The 21985-nt window shown below is 48.4% G+C and overlaps 1 protein-coding gene and 1 long non-coding RNA gene across 2 annotated transcripts in view; one reads left to right on the plus strand and one right to left on the minus strand.

Annotated features, from left to right (window-relative positions):
• The window catches only part of LOC309519152, a 313729-nt gene that overhangs the window by 274662 nt on the left and 17082 nt on the right, over positions 1-21985 (plus strand). The window lies entirely within an intron of this gene.
• On the minus strand, positions 11969-14553 carry LOC309518661 (tigger transposable element-derived protein 1-like). The gene is made up of 2 exons (XM_082198989.1): positions 14443-14553; positions 11969-13934 (listed from the first exon to the last, which is right to left on the minus strand). The coding sequence occupies exon 2, from the start codon at positions 13701-13703 to the stop codon at positions 12003-12005; it is 1701 nt and encodes a 566-aa protein (XP_082055115.1). The 5' UTR covers positions 13704-13934; positions 14443-14553; the 3' UTR covers positions 11969-12002.

Here is a 21985-nt window from a genome sequence, read left to right on the forward strand (position 1 = left end):
GCTAGACTTAAGTATGTCTTTGGAACTGAATTACCTTTTCTTTTTTTGTATATAATTTTAATTAAGTTTTCTGTTTTACAATTTAGAATACTCATTTTTACATCCTTAAAATATCAGTGACTTCCCTTCCTCTCTTTCCATGGTTCATTTTACATATCTTAAGTCCCTGCATCTTTTACAAAAACTATACCATTCAGTATTCCGTTATTGCATCCATCAAAACTTATTTACACTGTTGAATTTATCTTAATGCTGCCAACGTTTTCAGCTGTACACAATTATTTCCCATATATTCAACAAATGTTTTCCAGTCTTCTCTAAACATATGTTCTTCTTGTCCTCTTCTTGTCCTGAGCTGCGCATATTCGGTCAGCTTAAGTTGCCATTCTTCTTTAGTTGGGACCTTGCTCGTTTTCCATTTTGGGGCTCAGAAAACACAGGCCACAGTAGTAGCATACATAAATAACCTTTTTTGACACCTGGGAATTTCAGTCTGAATTATCTTCAACAGAAGGACTTGGGGGGGAAGAACTTTAAAACTTTTTTTCAATTCATTATGGATCATTTCCCAATACTCTTTTACCTTTTTACAACTCCACCACATATGAAAGAACGTTCCCATTTTAAGCCTGCCTGAACAAAGCTGCTGTATCTGTTACTCCGAGTGAGTAAATGTTATTTTTAACTTTTATAAGACTGTTTGTGTGATTATTGTTTAAAGGGGGAGGAAAGGGGGGAAAGATCCGCAGAATCCAGTCTGCCTTAAAGCTTCTGAAAGCAGCCCTGTTTAGGGAAGTTTTTTATGTCTGATCTTTTATTGTGTTTTTAATATTTTGTTGGGAGCCGCCCAGAGTGGCTGGGGAAACCCGGCCAGATGGGCGAGGTATAAATAAATAATTATAATAAAGTGAAAAGGTGTTTGGTTTACAGCAAAGTTAAAAGCCTGGAAGTTGGAGCTACCAAGTCCCACCAAGACCTGCTCTGTCTCATTCACACAGAGCTAGCATTGCTTAAAAGAGCAAAATAAACCGCAGAGAGAGAGGTCCCATTGGTAAAGTGGGGAAAACATTATTCACTTGCAGTTTCTTCATATTTACAAGCATGGCTTCAGATTCTAGGTCTTCATGGTTGGAGCTTGTATCATGGCTGCTTTGTGCAGGAGAGAGAGAGAAATGGAACTTAGGAGTCTGGCGGGAAACCACAAAATGTATTTTCCCCTTAATATCTGTGGGACGCGGGTGGCGCTGTGGGTTAAACCTCAGAGCCTAGGGCTTGCCGATCAGAAGGTTGGTGGTTCGATTCCACACGATGGAGTGAGCTCCTGTTGCTCAGGCCCTGCTCCTGCCAACCTAGCAGTTCGAAAGCACATCAAAGTGCAAGTAGATAAATAGGTACCACTCTGGCGGGAAAGTAAACAGTGTTTCCGTGCGCTGCTCTGGTTCGCCAGAAGCGGCTTAGTCATGCTGGCCACATGACCTGGAAGCTGTACGCCGGCTCCCTCAGCCAATAAATCGAGATGAGCGCCACAACCCCAGAGTCGGCCATGACTGAACCTAACGGTCAGGGGTCCCTATACCTTTTATCTGTAGGTCTCAATCCCGCCCTCTGCAGGCTGGAGGCATACAAGGTTGCTGATACCCCACAAAATCTGGTGACCTCTGTCCTGGTTGCTGCTAAGAGGAGTTACACAGGCCCAATTGACCCTGACCAATGGCCCCATGGGCTCAGAAGGGCCCTCACTGGGGGCCACACTGACATTCCCCATCGGGACCCTGGATGGACATTTTAAGTGGGGGCTCCGCTTCCGAACGAGAGCCGAGAGAGTTTGAAAGGCAGACTACAGGTCTGTGAAATGCACAGATTTCATAGATCTGCAGGCCCGGGCATTGCATTGTGGGCAAAGGACGAGGGCAGGTGGCAAGCACGAATGGTAGCCAAGCTCGGCTCCCGCTCAAAACTGGCAGAGCCACTAAAACGCCATCTGAGGCAGAGGGCAGGGAGCAGTGCGAGGAAAAACTTGTGCGGCCGTGGTCATGAAAGGTGGTGATGGAGAGGGGCAACTATGCCAGCTGGGGCAGATGGGAGTCATAGACTGAAACATCTGGCAGCTGGCCCAACACCCTCGTCATCTTTTGTGCATCGTCACAAGGCCAATAAAACAAAGCTCAGCTGGGCTCTGGAGGTGGGGTGGGCAGTGGGCACAGTTCCAAGGCCCTTCCTCTCTCCCCCCCACCCCACAATATCTATCCTTGCAGCGCACAGCACCTATCAATATGCGTCTCGGACCGCTTTGCACAGCTTGCCGTCGGGGGTCGCGTTTGAGGTGTTCGAACCGGGACAAGTCCCGGCAGAGCCCAGCTGGGAGAAGCTGGTGAAACGGAGCCACGTTAATTATTCCTCAGTGGGGTTCCCCTTGTTCCAGCGCCGCTCTCTGCGCCGCCCAGACATGTACTCTGTGCGCCGTTCCCCCTTCGCCACCTGATCTTCGCCACACACAACAGAGACTGTTTGCAGACTGCTAAGCAGGTCCTCTGGTGCGGACCGGATGAGCCTTTGTGGCGACTCCCGAATTAGGAGCGCGGCCCCCAGGGGCCTCACACCAGCCCCGCATCCGCCCAAGCACTAAGTTCTCTTTTCCAGCTGCTCCCACCCAATCTGGCTGCCAAGAGAGAAAGCAGAGGAGGAGGGGTTGCAATGATGGGTTTTTGCCTTTGGCCAGGAGTCAGGAGGGAGCGGGCTTCCCCAAGCTGGTGCCCACCAAATAGACTACAACACCCATCCTATAGCTATGCCAGCTGTATCCCCATCTCGTGCCACGCTGGCTGCACAACGGAAGAGCAGCTGAATCTTGTTTCGATGCCGGCAACAGGGTAGCATTTTGTTGGAGACCCTGAATGCCAGTTGCCAGAGGCCACAGGAGGGGAAAGCTGCTCTTGGGTCATGGTTTCTGGCTCCCCATTTGAGGCATCCAGCTGGCCGTTGCTAGAACACAACGCTCAACTGGAGGGCCCCCCTTGGCCAGCTGCAGATGTCTTAGAATCACAGACTCTACAAGAGTCGGAAGAGACCACAAAGGTCCTCTAGCCTACCCAGCCTCCTGCAATGCAGGAATCTTTTGCCCGGCATGGGACTCGAACCCGCAGCCCTGAGATTAATAATAATAATAAAATTTTATTTATACCCCACCCTTCCCGGTTCAGGAAACCGGGCTCAGGGCAGCTAACAACAAATTTTACAACAGTTAATTGATGCTACAAAAAAAAAAAAAACCAGCATAAAATATGGTAAGGTAAAGGTAAAGGGACCCCTGACCATTAGGTCCAGTCATGGCCGACTCTGGGGTTGCGGCGCTCATCTCGCTTTATTGGCCGAGGGAGCCGGCGTACAGCTTCCAGGTCATGTGGCCAGCAGGACTAAGCCGCTTCTGGTGAACCAGAGCAGCGCACGGAAACACCGTTTACCTTCCCACAAGAGCAGTACCTATTTATCTAGTTGCACTTTGACGTGCTTTTGAACTGCTAGGTTTGCAGGAGCAGGGACCAAGCAATGGGAGCTCACCCCGTCATGGGGATTCGAACCACTGACCTTCTGATCGGCAAGTCCTAGGCTCCCACAGAGCCACCCGCGTCCCTATAAAATAAAATATGGTATAAAGCGTAAATAACAATAAAATCAAAAATCAATTTAGGGAGGAAATCCATCCAATAAACATTAGATGATCACCAGGGCTAGCTGGCTAAATTAGTTCCACTTGGGCCAGCGAGGAGACCAGGGGAGAACCAGCTGTGAGATCCCAGAGTGGGGAATCTTCACAAAAAAGGGAGGGGGAGGGAAGGAAGGGGAACAAAAGATCAGGCCAGGTTCAGATTGAAAGCCAGGTGGAATAGCTCTGTCTTCCAGGCCCTGCGGAAGGAAGTTAAATCCTGCAGGGCCCTGGTCTCATGGGACAGAGCGTTGCACCAGGTCGGAGCCATCACTGAGAAGGCCCTGGCCCTGGTGGAGGATAGTCTGACTTCCTTAGGGCCTGGGACCTCTAAACTATGATTATTCATGGATCTTAGGGCCCTCTGCGGGGCAGACCAGGAGAGGCGGTCCCATAACTACGAGGGCCCTAAGCCACAAAGGGCCACAAAGATTAAGAGGCTTGTGCTCTGCCGACTGAGTTCTGATCAAGTCCATTGTCTCGACTTCCTTTTTAAATCTCAAGGGACACTGCGTAGAAAGGTGAAGGCAACTTTTTGAGCTGAACGCAGCACTCTGGCGCCCTGAACCTTCATCTCGAAGGCCCCAAAGAGCCAATTTGCAACGTTCCAAAAAATATCCACACGAACCGCTATCGCTATTATTCTGCCTCCAGGGCCAGAGGCAGTAAATTCCTCTGAGTCTGGGAATCCCGTTGGGAGAGTGCTGTTGCACCCCGGTCCTGCTTGACGGCTTCTTGGAGACATAAGGAATTAGGAATGAAGGAAACTCATATCCTCCCAGAGTCCCTGTTTCCCAGGCAGAGTCCCAGAATGACAGAAACCACCCCAGCTTCTGATTTGATCCTGGAATGTCCCTATTTCCCCCACCAGCACCACGTCAGGCATGAAGAGGAGCCAGCACTTGTCCCAGTGTGGTGTAGTGGTTAGGAGCGGTGGACTCGTAATCTGGTGAACCGGGTTCGCTTCCCCGCTCCTCCACATGCAGCTGCTGGGTGACCTTGGGCCAGTCACACTTCTCTGAAGTCTCTCAGCCCCACTCACCTCACAGAGTGTTTGTTGTGGGGGAGGAAGGGAAAGGAGAATGTGAGCCGCTTTGAGACTCCTTCGGGTAGTGATAAAGCGGGATATCAAATCCAAACTCTTCTTCTTCTTCCCTAGCAGCAGCTGAGCATTCTGTTGCCTCTCCATGGCCACCTCTGCCGGACTCCTGCCTTGGGCAGCTCGCAGCAGCTGCTGGAGAGCGGGTAAGGAGAAGAAGAGGCTGCTGCCATTGCCAAGGCCCGGCCTCGCTTGACCCACCAGCTCTGAGGGGCAAGCAGAGGGCAGGGAAGAAAGGGAGAGCAGAGCAGGGTGCAACGAGTATTGATTGTTTTAATAAAAATTTTAAAAAATGCTTTGTGCAGTGGTGGCCAAACCTGGCCCTCCAGCTGTTTTGGAGCTACAATTCCCATCATCCCTGACCACTGGTCCTGTTAGCTAGGGATGATGGGAGTTGTAGTCCCAAAACAGCTGGAGGGCCAAGTTTGGCCACCACTGGATCCTTTGTGCCTCCGTGTCTGATCTTGCCCCTTTCTAAAACTTATTTATTGGTGTGTGTTTTTCTTTTTCTTTCTTTCTTTTTTGCAAATCTACCAAAGAATAGAGGGACGCGGGTGGTGCTGTGGGTTAAACCACAGAGCCTAGGGCTTGCCAATCAGAAGGTCGGCGGTTCGAATCCCCGTGATGAGGTGAGCTCCTGTTGTTCGGGCCCTCTCCTGCCCACCTAGCATTTCGAAAGCACATCAAAGTGCAAGTAGATAAATAGGTACCACTCTGGCGGGAATGTAAATGGCGTTTCCGTGCGCTGCTCTGGTTCTCCAGAAGCGGCTCAGTCATGCTGGCCACCTGACCAGGAAGCTGTACGCTGGCTCCCTTGGCCAATAAAGCGAGATGAGCGCCGCAACCCCAGAGTCATCCGCGACTGGACCTAACGGTCAGGGGTCCCTTTACCTTTACCTTTACCAAAGTATAAAGTGAAATAAAGTCAGGGTTTTCTCGGGACGGCTGAAGGCGTGTGTGCTGTGTCCCGTTAGTGATACTTGTACTTCTTCTGATAGGAAATGCTCTGAGCTGTCCTTCATTCCCATGAAACCGAATCCTGGTTTAGCACCTGAAACCCCTGGAATCCCTGACTGCTGAGAGATTGGTGTAGCCTGCAACAATATCCTTTTTGAACAGAGGCAACCAGAACTGCACACAATAATCCACATGTGGTGGTACTGCACACGTCTTGTTCAGTGGCTACAGGCACCAGGGTGAACTTGAATATCTGAACCAAACAACACAGAGAGCGCATTCACAACTCAATGTGCACAACGGTTTTCCAGTGATACCCATTCAGACATTCACCAAATGCCAGGCAATTTTTTTTTCGGTGGCAAGAAATCGAGGGGTGAGAATGGCTTTCTTAACTGGCCCCGGGTCTCAGTTGCTTCCAGAATTGTCTGTAGATTGGGCCTGTAGCCTTAATGGCTTTAACGACGAAGCACTGGGGAGGGGGCAAAGGCCGGCTCTGCTCTCCGAGGCAAGGGGACGCCCCCGTTCCTTGTCCTTCCGTAATCCCCAGCAGAACAATTTACCTTTCGGAGCAGGTCCAAGATGTTAATTAAGATAAATCTACCTCAATTTTTAGATTCTCTTATCGTGTAATTTATCAAAATTATGTTAATTATTTCTGTAGGGCAGCAAAATTATTACCTCTTCCGTGTCTGATTTGTATTAATATTCATAATTTAATAATTCGGCAGCCAAGCCATCTGGTTAGGGGAGCTGCGTTGCTTCCTTCCCTCTGCACCAGCCAAAAATATTCCACTGTTCGCTCGCTCTCTTATTTTTATTTTTTCCCCTGCTCGAGACCAGAATATCCCCCAAGGCTGTGAATAATAAAGAGCCCCCCCCCCGGCCGCTTCAACTGTTTGCTGTGACACCCCCCACTCAGCTACCCATTGCTCACCTCTGCCCTTTTGATAGGGCTGAGGAGTCGCTGCGCTCAGTACCTGTAAAAACGGGGGGGGGGGGATTGGAAAGATTATGCCAAAAAGGACGAAACCCCCTTCCACGTCTGTCCACAGCACCCTGTCATAGCAGCCCGGCTCAGCCCGGCAGGTGAGCTTAGCTGAACTGACATTTTCCACACTTAGTGATTTTTACACTGTAATTTGACATAATTAATGCCTACATTACTGCTGATAATTTAGCTAGTTAATTAAACTCGGAGGAGATAATTAAGGAGAGGCTACCACTCGGACTGCTAATTGTTTTTGTCATTATTCGAGGCGGCCCGACAGCTGCCAGCTGACTCATCCTCTTCTGTCAGCTGACGGGCCCGTCACATGACCGGGACGCCTCCGACGAGAGGGCCCAGGGCGGACATTTGCCAGGCTCCGGACGGAAGCAGAGGGTCTACCTGCACTCGGAGCTGGAAGGGAGCCAGCCTGGGGCGTGACGCCTCGCCCGGGCGCAAACAGCTGAGCCAGCCGCTCGGCGCTTTCATCCACAGATGGCGCATGAATATTCACACACGGCCGGCCGCAGGATTTCCCCCCGTCGAGGTGGCACATGGAGGCTGATTCTTCTTGTTTGTGGCTGAAGTGCTGCCTCTGAGATTGTGTGTGTGAAAGAGAGAAAGAGACTTGCTATTTCTAGTCTTCTGGAGAGGGGAGGCAAGAGTGACGTCTGGTTTAAGGAAAGAGCTCTGCTGAATCAGGGCGAAAGGTTTCGTTCCAGAGTCGGCCCTATGGGCTTCTGCCTAGGAATGATGGAGAAATTGATCTCTGTTTGGATTTTAATGCAAACATACCTCCTTCGTCCTTTTCAAAACAATATGGAAACCGGAACGCAGCTGCCTTTTGAAATTCGTGGTTCTCCGAATTTTGTGACGCTGCTCGGACGCAATAATGCGCACACAAGGAGGCACTGGGCATAACTGGGCACATGCTGGTGAAAGAAACAAGGACACGTCTCCAAATTTTATGATCTGGTTCTCCAGTCAAATAATGTGTATGAAAATGAGCCTATGAGGGGGAAGTACGCACACACTGGCATACGTGAGTGAAAATAACGTAAAGGTAGAGGACCCCTGACAGTTAGGTCCTGTCGTGGACAACTCTGGGGTTGCGCGCTCATCTCGCTCTATAGGCCGAGGGAGCCGGCGTTTGTCCGCAGACAAATTTCCGGGTCATGTGGCCAGCATGACTAAGCCCCTTCTGCTGAACCAGAGCAGCACACGGAAACGCCGTTTACCTTCCCGCTGGAGTGGTACCTATTTATCTTCTGGCGCTTTGAGGTGCTTTCGAACTGCTAGGTTGGCAGGAGCTAGGACGAAACAACGGAAGCTCGCCCCGTCGCGGGGATTCGAACCGCCGACCTTCTGATCAGCAAGCCCTGGGCTCAGTGGTTTAGACGCGCCACCCGTGTCCCTCAAAAATAACATACGCCGACACAAAGATAAATACATAAGGAGAAATTTGTACCAAATCACTGACCAATCCTCAAGGGCCTTTAAGAAATCCACAAATTAATGCAGAAATGGATAGGATCAGACTTAAGCAGCAAAAAATGAGAAACTGAGAGAAACCAGAATGGATAGATTTCCCAATGCCTATTTCTACGTAGAAATAACCCCCTTGGATGAAACATGACTGATTCCCTGGGTCTTCTGGATGGGAATCTCCGCCTTAGTCCAGCACCTTGCTTTCCACTGTGACCAATCATATTGAAATTGAAATACTTTGTCACTTGTACAACTTGCATACAGTGAGATTACACGAGCACTCCCCACTCAGCTCTCTTAGTCTTAATTCCCCTCGTTTACTGACGCACACCCACCAAACCCGAAAGTCAGTTGCCCTGTTGTTATCTTTTCATTCAGCAGCCTAACAGCCCACGGATAGAAGCTGTTCTTTACCCTGTTGGTGCGACTAATCATGCTTCTATATCTTCTGCCCGAGGGCAGGAGATCAAGAAAGTGCTGGTCAGGGTGTGAATCATCCCTGAGAATTTTCCTCATTCTCCTGAGGCAACGTTCTTCCGCTATTTCATCCAGCGGATTCACGGGACAGCCCATAATATCTTGTGCTGTATTCACCACCCTCTGTAGGCACTTCCTATCAGATTATGTCAAACCAGCGTGCCACACCATGATGCAGTATGAAAGGACACTTTCTATTGTGGACCAGTAGAAGGAGATCATCAAATGTTGATTGACATCGTTCTTTTGCAATACTCTGAGGAGATGGAGTCTCTGTTGGGCTTTCTTAACCACCTGGGTTGTATTTATTTTCCAATAAAGGTCTTCACTGAGATAAACTCCTAGGAATTTAAGGGAAGAGATTCTTTCCACACAGCCCTCCCTGATGTACAGCGGGGCTAGTTCTCCTCTCTTCCTCCGAAAGTCCAACACCATATGCCCCTGGGAAGTCTGTGAGCCAGGCAGCCAGATGATCACCACCACCCACAAGACGTTGGTTATAATATTATGTTTGCTGACTGGGAACAGTTGTGGACCACCGGAATGAAATTTACGGCATGTAATGCCTTGAGAGAAAATATTATGAAAATGATATATAGGTGGTACATGACTCCAGTCAAGCTTGCAAAAATCTATCATTTGCCCGATAATAAGTGTTGGAAATGTAATGAGACTGAAGGTACATTCTTTCACCTCTGGTGGACGTGCCCAAGGATTAAGGCTTTCTGGGAGATGATATATAATGAACTGAAAAAGGTATTTAAATATACCTTCCTTAAGAAACTAGAGGCCTTCCTCCTGGGCATAGTCGGCCAATTGGTGCCAAAGAAGGATAGAACTTTCTTTATGTATGCTACAACAGCAGCAAGAATACTCATCGCAAAGTATTGGAAGACACAAGACCTACCCACTTTGGAAGAATGGCAGATGAAGCTGATTGACTGTATGGGACTTGCAGAAATGACTGGCAGAATCCGGGACCAGGTAGAAGAGTCGGCAGAAGAAGACTGGAAAAAATTTAAGGACTATTTACAAAAATATTGTAAAATTAAGGAATGTTGAATGATGCTGGATTGAAATTAAGTGGTTTCAAGCTGTAATTATGATAAAACGACTTTCCTTTTGTAAGCAAGAACTTAAAGCTACAATAATCTAAGATGTTGAGATAAGGATTTGCTGTACAAACAATTCAAACTGGGTATACAAGAAGGGGAGGTAGGAGGAGGTCGGGGAAATAAGCTACAAGAAAATAAGGTGTGAAATTTAATTGTTTTTAATATTTTTATGTTTGTTTTTTCTTTTGTTTGCAAAAAAATGGAAACTTTAATAAATATCTTTAAAAAAACAAACAGATGATCACCACCACCAAGATCGCTTCCCAGAGATAGGGATACAGAGGTGTCTTTTGCTACGCCCAGCCCCAGCCTCCAAGTGGCGAGAGACTCCAGAGGTTTCTGTGCTGGAGTCATAAGTTGCCTGCTCCCTGGGGCCCTGGGTTCCTGAGCATCCACAAAATTCCCCATGGAGGGGCCAGGCACCCACAAATTTCGGTGCCAGGGCCATGCATGCTGCAGGGCCCCCACAGCCCCAGGCACCCACAGTCGCGCGCCCAAGTTGGCACTCCTGACTGGAGTCAGTCTTCAGTGGAGACTGTGGTGTCTTCAGGAGACATGGCTTTCTTTACAAATATAAATAATCTCCTTCTTTGGAGGTTTTTAAGCAGAATGAATGAATGAAACTTAATTTCCATCATCCGTCGGCCATAGCAACAAAAAGCATTGCGATATACACAGAACAAGTCAGTTATATAAAACATAGTTTAGGGTCCTGAATCAACAGTCAAATGGTGGACCTTATTCTGATAGCCCCAGCTAGAAACCCTGCAACCTCTGCAGTCATCTGCTCTTCATGATCTGCAGAGGCTGGCTGGCCATCTGCCAGGGATGCTTTAGCTGACATTCCTCCACCGCAGGGAGGTTGGACTCGAGGTCCCTTGGGGTCATGTCCAGCTCTACAATTCTATGATTCTATTATATAGGACCGTCGTACCTACGGGACCGCCTCTCCTGGTATGCCCTGCAGAGGACCTTAAGGTCCACGAATAGAAACATCCTAGAGGTCCCGGGCCCTAAGGAAGTCAGATTAGCCTCAACCAGAGCCAGGGCCTTTTCAGCACTGACTCCGGCCTGGTGGAACACTCTGCCTCATGAGACTAGGGCCCTGCGGGATTGGATTTCTTTCCGCAGGGCCTGTAAGACAGAGTTGTTCCACCTGGCCTTTGGCTTGGAATCAACTTGATCCTCTCCCCCTCTTTCCTTTTCCTTCTGTGATGGTACCCCTATTTGGGGACTTCCCTGGTTTTCTTCTGGCCCATGTAGGACCAGTCTGGGTAGTTGGCCTTGGTGAAGATTTGACGTTTTCTCCCCTCAAACACTTTTTGATCTGGGCTTCCACTGAAATGAGGCTGCATTTTAAGTAGTATTTTAATTTGTTTTTAAGTTGTATTTTAATCACTTGTTTTTTATACCTGATGTTAGCCGCCCTGAGCCCAGTCTTGGCTCGGGAGTGCGGGGTTAATATAATAATATAATATAATATAATATAATATAATATAATATAATATAATATAATATAATATAATATAATATAATATAATATAATATAATATAATATAATATAATATAATATAATATATACAACCTGAGCATAGGATGGAGGGGTTTGGGGCGGTTCCCTCCCTGCGAGAAGTGAGGTTACAGGGAACCAGGCAGAGGGCCTTCTTGGTGGTGGCGCCCGTCCTGTGGAACGCCCTCCCACCAGATGTCAAAGCGAACAACAACTACCAGACTTTTAGAAGACATCTGAAGGAAGCCCTGTTCAAGGGCTGTAACTTCCCTGTAACTTGGTTTCTCGCAGTGAGGGAACCGGCAGAAGGCCTTCGGCACTGGACCTCAGTGTCTGGGTAGAACGATGGAGGTGGAGATGCTCCTTCAGATATACAGTGGTGCCTCGCAAGATGAAATTAATTCGTTCTGCGAGTTTTTTCGTCTAGCGAATTTTTCGTCTTGCGAAGAACGAAATCCCATAGGAATGCATTGAAATCCAATTAATGCGTTCCTATGGTCAAAAAAAGTCCAAACAAAGCCAAATTTGGTACAAGAGTTTATTAAGTGCTCTTTAAAGTCACACATACTATAAAGAGCATTTCAAAAATTGAAGGAACAATAAATTAAGTTTCTAAACATGACAGGAAAAACATTTAAAAGTCAACAAAGTGTACATTACATTTTCTAAGACTCTGGGGGACCACTCGAAGAAGGTTCCTCTTCCACTCTTTGCTTCTTGCTGAAGAACCTGTCCATGGTCTGCTGCTTCATCCGCCTTTTCAGCACCTCCCTGAAAGGCGACATGACCCTCGTATCAAAAGTGTTCGCAAGGTCATGTGCCACGTGCTTGTTAGGGTGGTGCCGCTCTGCAAAAGCCTGCACATCCTTCCACTTCATGCAAATGTCCCTCAGTTCTTTGGAGGACAGCCGTTCCTCAGTTGCTTCCTCCTCTTCCAGCGAGGCCTGCTCCTGCGCAGCCTCTGCCTGCAGTTCGACCAGCTCCTGGGTGGTCAGCTCGTGGTCGTGCTCCTCCACCAGCTCGCTGACGTCCTCCTCTGTGACCTCCAGGCCCATGGTCCTCCCAAAGGCAACAATGTCCTGTACCACTGTTGACTCTGGTGCATCAGAGTCACTTGGTGCCACACAGTCCGGCCACAGGCTGCGCCAAGCACAATTCAAATTTCTCTGGCTGATCCCTTTCCAGGCCGTGGTGATCATCTTCAAGCAGGTGACGATGTCGAAGTGGTCCTTCCAGAATTCCCGCAAGGTGATGGTGGTGCAATCAGTCACCTCGAAGAATCGTCTGAAAAGCTCCTTGGTGTAGAGTTTTTTGAAATTGGCGATGAGCGGCTGATCCATCGGCTGGAGCAGTGGCGTGGTGTTAGGCGGCAGGAACATGATGTTGATGAAGCTGAACTCCTCCAACAAGTCCACCTCAAGGCCTTTAGGATGAGCAGGAGCATTGTCCATCAGAAGCAAAGCCTTCAGCGGCAGGTTGTTGTCCAGCAGGTACTGTTTGACAGCAGGGCCAAAAGCAAGATTGACCCAGTCCACAAACAGCACACGTGTGACCCAAGCCTTACTGTTGGATCGCCACATGACACTCAGCCGCTCCTTGTCGACCTTGTGTTTCTTGAAGGCCCGTGGATTCTCCGAGTGGTACACCAGCAGGGGCTTGATCTTCAGGTCGCCGCTTGCGTTGGCACAGAAGAGCAGGGTCAGACGGTCCTTCATGGGCTTGTGGCCAGGCAACTTGGCCTCCTCCTGAGTGATGAAAGTCCTTTTGGGCATCCTCTTCCAAAACAGCCTGGTCTCGTCGCAGTTGAAGACCTGCTGTGGAACGTAGCCCTCCGTCTTCACAGCCTCCAGGAACTCCACTGCAAAGTCTTCAGCCGCAGGAACATCAGAACTGGCAACCTCTCCATGCCTGACCACGCTGTGGATTCCAGATCTTGTCTTGAACCAGTCAAACCAGCCCCTGCTTGCCTTGAAGACTTCTGGCTGGCCTGAGGTTCCTGGCTGTTCCTGGACGAGGTCTGCGTGCAAGGCCTTGGCCTTCTCACAAATCACAGCCTCAGTCACTGTGTCCCCTGCACGCTGCTTCTCTTCTAACCAGATGAGCAGCAACTTCTCGACCTCCTCCAGAACAGCTGGGTGGTTCTTCACGATCCTGGTGACTCCCTTGGCTGCATCAGTCGCAAGGATCTTCTCCCTCATCTTCAGGATGGTGCCGATGGTCGATGGGTTCCTGCCGTACTCCCTGGCGAGGTCTGTCACACACATTCCACCGTCGTGCTTCCGGATGATCTCCTTCTTCATTTCCAGCGTCACCTTCTCCTTCTTCCTCTCGCCAGCCTCTGCAGCAGCAGTCTTCTTGGGTCCCATGGCAGCACAGCTCCTAGCTTCGTAAACTCAGGGGGGGAAAATAAAAATCAGTGCTTCACACCCAAAAAATTCAAAAGCACCCAGCCACCCACCACATAGGAATTCAAACCCAGAACCAAGTCCTTGAATTCCAAACACCCAACCCAAAATCCAAAAATCCCAAAAAAAGTTTTAAAAGTTTAACTTATGAAATGGCTGCAAATCACCAAAGTCTTCAAAATCCTCAAATGGCTGCAAAAGAAGTCTTCAAAAACCTCAACTGTTCCCCCAGCCACCCACCCACCACACAGAAATTGCAAACCCCTCCCCAACTGTTGCAAACCCCTCCCCAACTGTTGCAAACCCCTCCCCAACTGTTGCAAACCCCTCCCCAACTGTTCCCCCAGCCACCCACCACACAGAAATTCAAACTCAGAAAATGTTTTTGGAAAAAAAAATGGCCCAATGGTCACAGAAAATCATAAAAATTCAGAAAAACCCACACAAGCTCCCAGATTCTTGAAAACCCCTCCTCAACTGTTCCCCCCAGCCACCCACCACACAGAAATTCAAACCCAGAATTTTTTTTAAAAAAACCAGCAGAGTGCCCCAATGGTCACAGAAAATTATAAAAATTCAAAAAAAACAACACAAGCTCCCAGATTCTTGCAAACCTCTCCCCAACACCAAGTCCTTGAATTCCAAACACCCCAACCCAAAATCCAAAAACCCCAAAAAAAGTTTTAAAAGTTTAACTTACCAAACGGCTGCAAAAGAGGTTTTGGAAAAGCTTCAAAAATCAGCAAAGTCCTCAAAAACCTCAAAAAAGGCTACCACACCGCGTGCTATGTGTTGCTCCTCGAAGTCAAGTCGCAACTGCGCCTCTTCAAGCCACGCACCCTGGGTATTAACAGTTTTACGAAAAAGGAAACAAACTTGCAAGACGTTTTCGTCTTGCGAAGCAAGCCCATAGGGAAATTCGTCTTGCGAAGCAGCTCAAAAAACGGAAAACCCTTTCGTCTAGCGAGTTTTCCGTCTTGCGAGGCATTCGTCTTGCAGGGCACCACTGTACTGGACCAAGGCCATTTAGGGCTTTCAAGGTCAGCACCAACACTTTGAATTGTGCTCGGAAACATACTGGGAGCCAATGTAGGTCTTTGTTATGTGGTCTCGGCGGCCGCTCCCAGTCACCAGTCTAGCTGCCGCATTCTGGATTAGTTGTAGTTTCCAGGTCACCTTCAAAGGTAGCCCCACATAGAGCGCATTGCAGTAGTCCAAGCGGGAGATAACCAGAGCATGCACCACTCTGGCGAGGCAGTCCACAGGCAGAATACAATGTAAAGGTTCTGCACCCACAGATTCCAGCAGTTTGGATGGCTGAGCTGGGAGCCACTGGGATGAGAGCAGGTCCCCATGGTTCTGTGGCACTGGTGCCAAATCTAGTGGGCCCTGGGTGCCCAGGCACCCATGAAGTTTTTGCTGTGGGTGCCCAGCCTCCGCTGCCTGCCGCCGCCTTACCTCTGGCACTGCCTCCGCAGCACAGAGGCCGAGCAGTGGAGTTGCAGGCCCCCGCCCAGTTGCTGTTGCAGCACCGGAACACGTGCGCAAGAAGCCATACTGCGCTGTCAGGATGCCACACGTCGCGGTACGGCACACACCGGCCAGGCACCCAAATCTTTGACCCAAGTTGGTGCCACTGGACACGGGGGTCAGCAAACTTTTTCAGCAGGGGCCAGTTCACCGTTCTTCAGACCTTGTGGGGGGCCGGACTATATTTTTGGGGGGGAAATGAACGAATTCCTATGCCCCACAAATAACCCAGAGATGCTTGTAAAAACACACTGATTCCCGGACCGTCCACAGGCCAGATTTAGAAGGCATTTGGGACAGATCCGGCCCCCGGGTCTTAGTTTGCCTCCTCATGTGAGGGACCCACATCCACATTTGCTGGACCCTGGCCAAAGCAGACATCAGTGGCAGGTGGTGGGGGCACAAAATGGGCACTCGGCAAGGATAAAGGCTTTCTGGGAGATGATGTATAATGAAATGAAAAAGGTATTTAAATATACCTTCCTGAAGAAACCAGAGGCCTTTCTCCTGGGCATGGTTGGCCAATTGGTGCCAAAGAAGGACAGAACTTTTTTTATGTATGCCACAACAGCAGCAAGAATACTCATCGCAAAGTATTGGAAGACACAAGATCTACCCACTCTGGAAGAATGGCAGATGAAGGTGATGGACTACATGGAACTGGCAGAAATGACTGGCTGAATCCAAGACCAGGGAGAAGAGTCGGTGGAAGAAAATTGGAAAAAAATTAAAGACTACTTGCAGAAATACTGTAAAATTAATGAATGTTAAAGGGATGTTGGATTGAAAATAAGCGGTATTGGTAAAAAGATTAACAAGAACATGTAAATATGGATTGATAATGGTGGAAAACATATATTTATAATAAGTTAAGATGTTGAGCAAGGATAAATGATAGAGGGTAAGGACTTGCTGAATTAAATATCTGAACTGGAATACAAAAAGGGAGGTGTGAGGAGGTCTGCCTGCTGATTTAGCAGCTCTTTTCTCAAGCCACGTTGGGGTGTTAGCCAACTGCCAGGTTCGAGATGCTGTTTGACGTGGCAAGAGGGAGGGCAAAATGCCAGGGCGGAACAGTCAGCAGCCTACAGCCTTCATGGGCCCCCGGGCTTCAGTTAAAGCCCAAGACATGATGTGAAGAGGCGACTTCTCCCACGGGGCTTTTAAGATCAGGAAGCCTGGGTTGTGGGGGGCGGGAATAGCAGAGCATTGGATAAATGTTTGCAAGGGGAAACACACATTGTTCCACTGAGCATGAAGAGAGCTGAATAAGGCATGCTAGAAGAAAAAGAAGGGGGGAAGGAAGACAGCTCACGCAAGCACCCAGGACTGTGGCTCAATGGCAGAGCATCTGCTCAGCACGCAGAAAGTCCCAGGTTCGAATCCCGGTTATCTCCAAGTGAAGTTGGGAAACATTCTGCATCTGAAACCTCGGACAGCTGCTGCCAGTCAGTGTGGACAATACTAAACGATAGACCCAATGGTCAGACTTTGCCTAAGGCAGAGCCCTGTGTTTCTGCACTGGATCAGAATCCCTGCACCCCACCCGTGAGAATTTCACAATTCCCCCACCCCACCCGCTCCTCTCCTTTGATAATTTTGGGATGCAATTATCATTATTATTATTATTTCATTAATTGGTGTTCAGGCGAAAAACGCAGGGGGAACGTTTGGAACAGCGCTGGCTGTCTTTGCTTGCGCGGGTGAACACATGCGCAGATGCGTTGGGGGGGTTATAATTGGACACGAACCAATTTTGTACGGAGCACAGATAAAGACATAATTACAAGATATAGTGAAGGTGAAAACAAGCCCAAGACACAGATACAAGGCTGTTTGGTCTCCAGTGAAACTGATACAGGGAATATCAGCTTGACTGCTGATGCAGCCAAGCGAGGGATATCTGTGGCGCTTGTTCAGGAGAGGACAATTGCTGTAAGTGGAGATTTGGTGGTCTCACAACAGCTTTCCGTCCCCACCCTGCAGGGGACGAGGGGTGGGTTCCCTTCTCCGAAGTGGAGGTGCCATCATTTGCAGGTTCCTTTGGGGGAGAAGAATACGCATTCATGGCCTCTGTGAAATCATCTTTGCCTAAGAACATACAGGTCAGCTGTGAGGAGTGCAGAAGCAAGCACTCTGGCCAGCTGGTATCATAGCAATAGTGGGTTCAGTGACAGGGGTTGAAGATAAAATTGCCGACATCACAATGCCTTCATACAAATCTACGGTGCTGTCGTAATTGGGATACTGTGTACGGTTCTGGTCGCCTCAACTCAAAAAGGATACTGAAAAGTCGGAGATGGCTCATAGAAGGACAAGCAGATCATTCAAAGGGATGGAGCGACCCTCCAATGAGGAAAGATCCTATCATGCATGGATTGGTCACAGTGGAAAGCAGGGGTTGCTATATGTCTGGAATCTCCCATATATAGTCAGAATACTGCAGTTGGAAGTAGTGTCTGGGCGGAAACCACATATGGCAACTGATGTCAGATGTCTAGATTTTGGCGAATTTCATTAAAATTAAAAATAGCTTTAAAACTTCATTTTCTTTTGAGATTTTGCAAAAATGATCAAGAACTTTGTGCAAAACCAAACAAAAAATGCTCATCAACTTTACCAAATTTTCAAATATGGCAACCCTAATAAAACGGCTATGAGTTTTGCAAGGAGTAGCCCTTATAATTCCTGGATCCAGCAAGTGTTAAAATCGAAGGAAGGATTCAAATTGTTGGACTAGTCAGGCAAGTTTTGGCTAACGGCCCTCTAAATATGGTTCATTAAGGTAACAAAGGTGTCCGGCTGTGGCCCCTTTTCCAGGAGAATTATGTCTGCCCCTGAGGATATTCTTCTTGGGCTTCTCTGCCAAACTCCCCTCCCCAACTCCTCCAGCCTCCTCCTCAAATTGTGCATCTTCCACGATGTCGTTAACCCGCCGAGCGTCTCCAAAGGAAGTGTGAGCCGAGCCGTCACAATATTGCTTTTGTAAAAAATCAAAATACCAACTGGCATACCTTGCTGAGCGCTCCCGCCCCCCCTTGTTGGGTTCCGCGGCTTCGTTTATGAACACTTCCCTCCCCACCCACGCACCAGCCTTGCCGCCGTCGCTGGCCTGTTTGCGGTTTGCTTCGACGCTCGGGCATATGGTTTTGCGCAAAACTCCTCTGTCGCCAGCGCCACTCCAAAAAGAGAGAGAGAACTTTGTGCCTCCTTTCCATATTTAGAGACAACATCAGAACTGCTGGCCCTTTACCTGCTGGTAAGGGTTGGAAAGGGAGCTCAAGCATTGCAATAGGTAAAGGTACCACTAGGGAAACGGGTGGTGCTGTGGGTTAAACCACAGAGCCTAGGACTTGCCGATCAGAAGGTCGGCGGTTTGAATCCCCGCGACGGGGTGAGCTCCCATTGTTCCATCCCAGCTCCTGCCAACCTAGCAGTTTGAAAGCACATCAAAGTGCAAATAGATAAATAAGTACCGCTCCGGCAGGAAGGTAAACGGCGTTTCCGTGCTTCTCTGGTTCGCCAGAAGCGGCTTAGTCATGATGGCCACTTGAACCGGAAGCTGTACGCCGGCTCCCTCGGCCAATAAAATGGGATGAGCGCCACAACCCCAGAGTCGGCCATGACTGGACCTAATGGTCAGGGGTCCCTTTACCTTTAAAGGGACCCCTGACCATTAGGTCCAGTAGCAGATGACTCGGGGGTTGTGCACTCATCTCACTCTATAGGCCAAGGTAGCCTATAGATGTTTGTCCACAGACAGTTTTTCCAGGTCATGTGGCCAGCATGACTAAGCCGCTTCTGGCGAATCAGAGTAGCGCACGGAAACGTTGTTTACCTTCCCGCCAGAGCGGTACCTATTTATCTACTTGCACTTTGACGTGCTTTCGAACTGCTAGATGGGCAGGAGCTGGGACTGAGCAACGGGAGCTCACCCCGTCATGGGGATTCGAACCACCGACCTTCTGATCAGCAAGCCCAAGAGGCCTAGTGGTTTAGACCACAGTGCCACCCGCGTCCCACAGGAAATTGGACTAGATGACTCTTGTGTCCCTTCCAACTTTGTGATTCTATTGTGCTGTGAAGTCATGGTATTAATAATAATGATGATGATTTCATTATTTATACCCCACCCATCTGGCTGGGAATGAAACAGAGGCCCCGGGTCCTGAGGGGTGCGTTCAGACGTAGTGAATATTGTGTCAGTTTTCCTGATCACAACATTGGCTCAGCCCTGTGCCAACAAACCTTAGGGGTGCTGAAGATGTCTCAAACCTATTGAACTGGTGTAGCAAGCACTGTAGCAAGTCATGGTACAGTGGTATCTTGGTTCTCGAACTTAATCTGTTCCCAGAGTCCGTTCGCCTCCCGGAACAGTTTGAAAACCAAGGTGTGGCTTTCGATTGACTGCAGAAGCTTCCTGCACTCAATCAGAAGCTGTGTCGGAAGTTCGGCTTCCAAAAAACGTTCGCAAACCGGAACACTTACTTCCGGGTTTGCAGCGTTCGGGAACAATTTGCTGGGGAGCTGAGCCGTTCGGGAACAAAGGTACCACTGTAAATGCCATCCACGGAGGTGAGAGTGATGTGGCCCAACAACGAATGTCATTGGACAATGTCACTACTCCCTCACCCTTTCTGCCCATGCCTGCTTCCACTGCCCCATGATCTCCCCATGAAAATGTCAAGGAAGACTGATATTGCTGGTGCACTGCCCCAAATTTCAAGTTGTATATTCTTCTTTGGCGATCACTCGTAGCCGAGTAAGATTGTGTTCCATAAACACAGTTTTAACAAAGAGTCCGTAAGTGACTGTGGAGGCCAATTCTGGACCGACACGTCCTTCCACAGTGGGGACACTGGTTTCCAAGCGGGAGTTGATCACGGTGTGGATTTCCCAAGCGTACCTTCCTCTTAGCACGTTCCTCCCTTGCGTCCTGAGTTCGAGCGTCTTCAAAGTCCATGACACCTTTGGTAAAGGCTGTTCTCCAATTGGAGTGCTTGCAGGCAAGTGTTTCCCAGTTGTCGGTGTTTATACTACATTTTTTAAGATTTGCCTTGATATAGTCTTTGAACCTCTTTTGTTGACCAACAGCATTACACTTTCCATTTTAAAGTTTGGAATACAGTAGTTGCTTTGGAAGACAATCATCAGGCATCCACACAACATGACCAGTCCAACAAAGCTGATGTTGAAGAATCATTGCTTCAACACTGGTATCTTTGCTTCATCCAGTACACAGGCATTAGTTTGCCTGTCTTCCCCAGTGATGTGTATATGTGTAAGCAAAACCATATATCCATAAAGATATATAGTTTTATTTACACGTGTACACAACTTGAAATTTGGGGCAATATATCAACAATATTGTTCTTTCCCTGACATTTTCATGGAAGCATCATGGGAGAGACACACCAGTCTCCACTGACCCCCATTCCAAGGAAGCTGAACCCTTGACAAAACGCAGTCTCTCTCTCGCAGCTCAGATATCGGGGCTGTGCAAAAGAATGCGGACCAAAACACAGCTGTCCTTCAAAATGTATGTTTCCCAGAGTTTTGCAGTGTGGTTCCCCAACCAAAATATGTCTACCAAACTTACTACACGTAAATGTGTATCATGGTGTAAATGGTGTGCACAAAATGCCATATATTAGGGGAAGGTGCATGCAAAATGGTGAATGTCAGGCAAAGCTACTTGCAGAAATGGACGGAGGATGGTGCACCAAAGAATCTACACACAATGATGGTGAAATGTGGCAAACTGAATTAAAGAGCTCTGTCAGAAAGTTCTTCCTGATTTTTAGCTGGAATTTCTGGGTGGCTCCCAACAGAGTATTAAAAACACAATGGAAGATCAAACATTAAAAACTTCCCTAAACAGGGCTGCCTTCAGATGTCTTCTAAAAGTCAGATAGTTGTTTATTTCCTTGACATCTCTGTTCCATAGGAAGGGCACCACTACCAAGAAGGCCCTCTGCCTGGTTCCCTGTAACTTGGCTTCTCACAAAGAGGGAACTGCCAGAAGGCCCTTGGCGCTGGACCTCAGTGTCCAGGCAGAATGATGGGGGTGGAGACGCTCCTTCAGGTCTACTGGGCTGAGGCCGTTTAGGGCTTTAAAGGTCAGCACCAACATTTTGAATTGTGCTCGGAAATATATGCAACTTGAAGACATTGGCTAGAGTCCAACTTTCCAAAGCAAGAGAAAACAAGCTTGCTTCATCTTCTGTGAGATATTTCAATATGGTTCTCATATCAATTTGAGACAGTGGTTTGGAAGGCGATCAATATATTAATTATCATCATCATTGGCTCTATGCCTGGTTGGCATGTGGGCACCACTACAATCCCTGATTGGTTGGCCTTGGGGGCGGGCATTCCCACGACTGTTTGGGGTGTGGCTTCTCTTTTCAGCGCCGCTTCCTGGTTTTCTGGTCACGTGGTTTATCTTTCCTCTCTTGAGTCAAGCAGGTTTGGAAAACAGAGTCTACCCAGCTCCCTGGCATAACTGTCAGGTCGGATTGCTCCTTATGTGTGGGCATGTATGCAAAATATATGCAAAACGAAGAGATGGGGAGGGGAGGTTATGCCTGTCTTTACAATTGCCACCCCCGCTTTCCATTACAATCGCAAGGAATCAAAATGGACTGGAGTCGGAGTTATGGAACTGAAAGCACAACTATTTATGCCACTGCTAAATATTGATAGCAAATGTT

The sequence above is a fragment of the Podarcis vaucheri genome (assembly GCF_965113315.1).
Source record: "Podarcis vaucheri genome assembly, chromosome: 14".
Lineage (NCBI taxonomy): Eukaryota > Metazoa > Chordata > Lepidosauria > Squamata > Lacertidae > Podarcis > Podarcis vaucheri.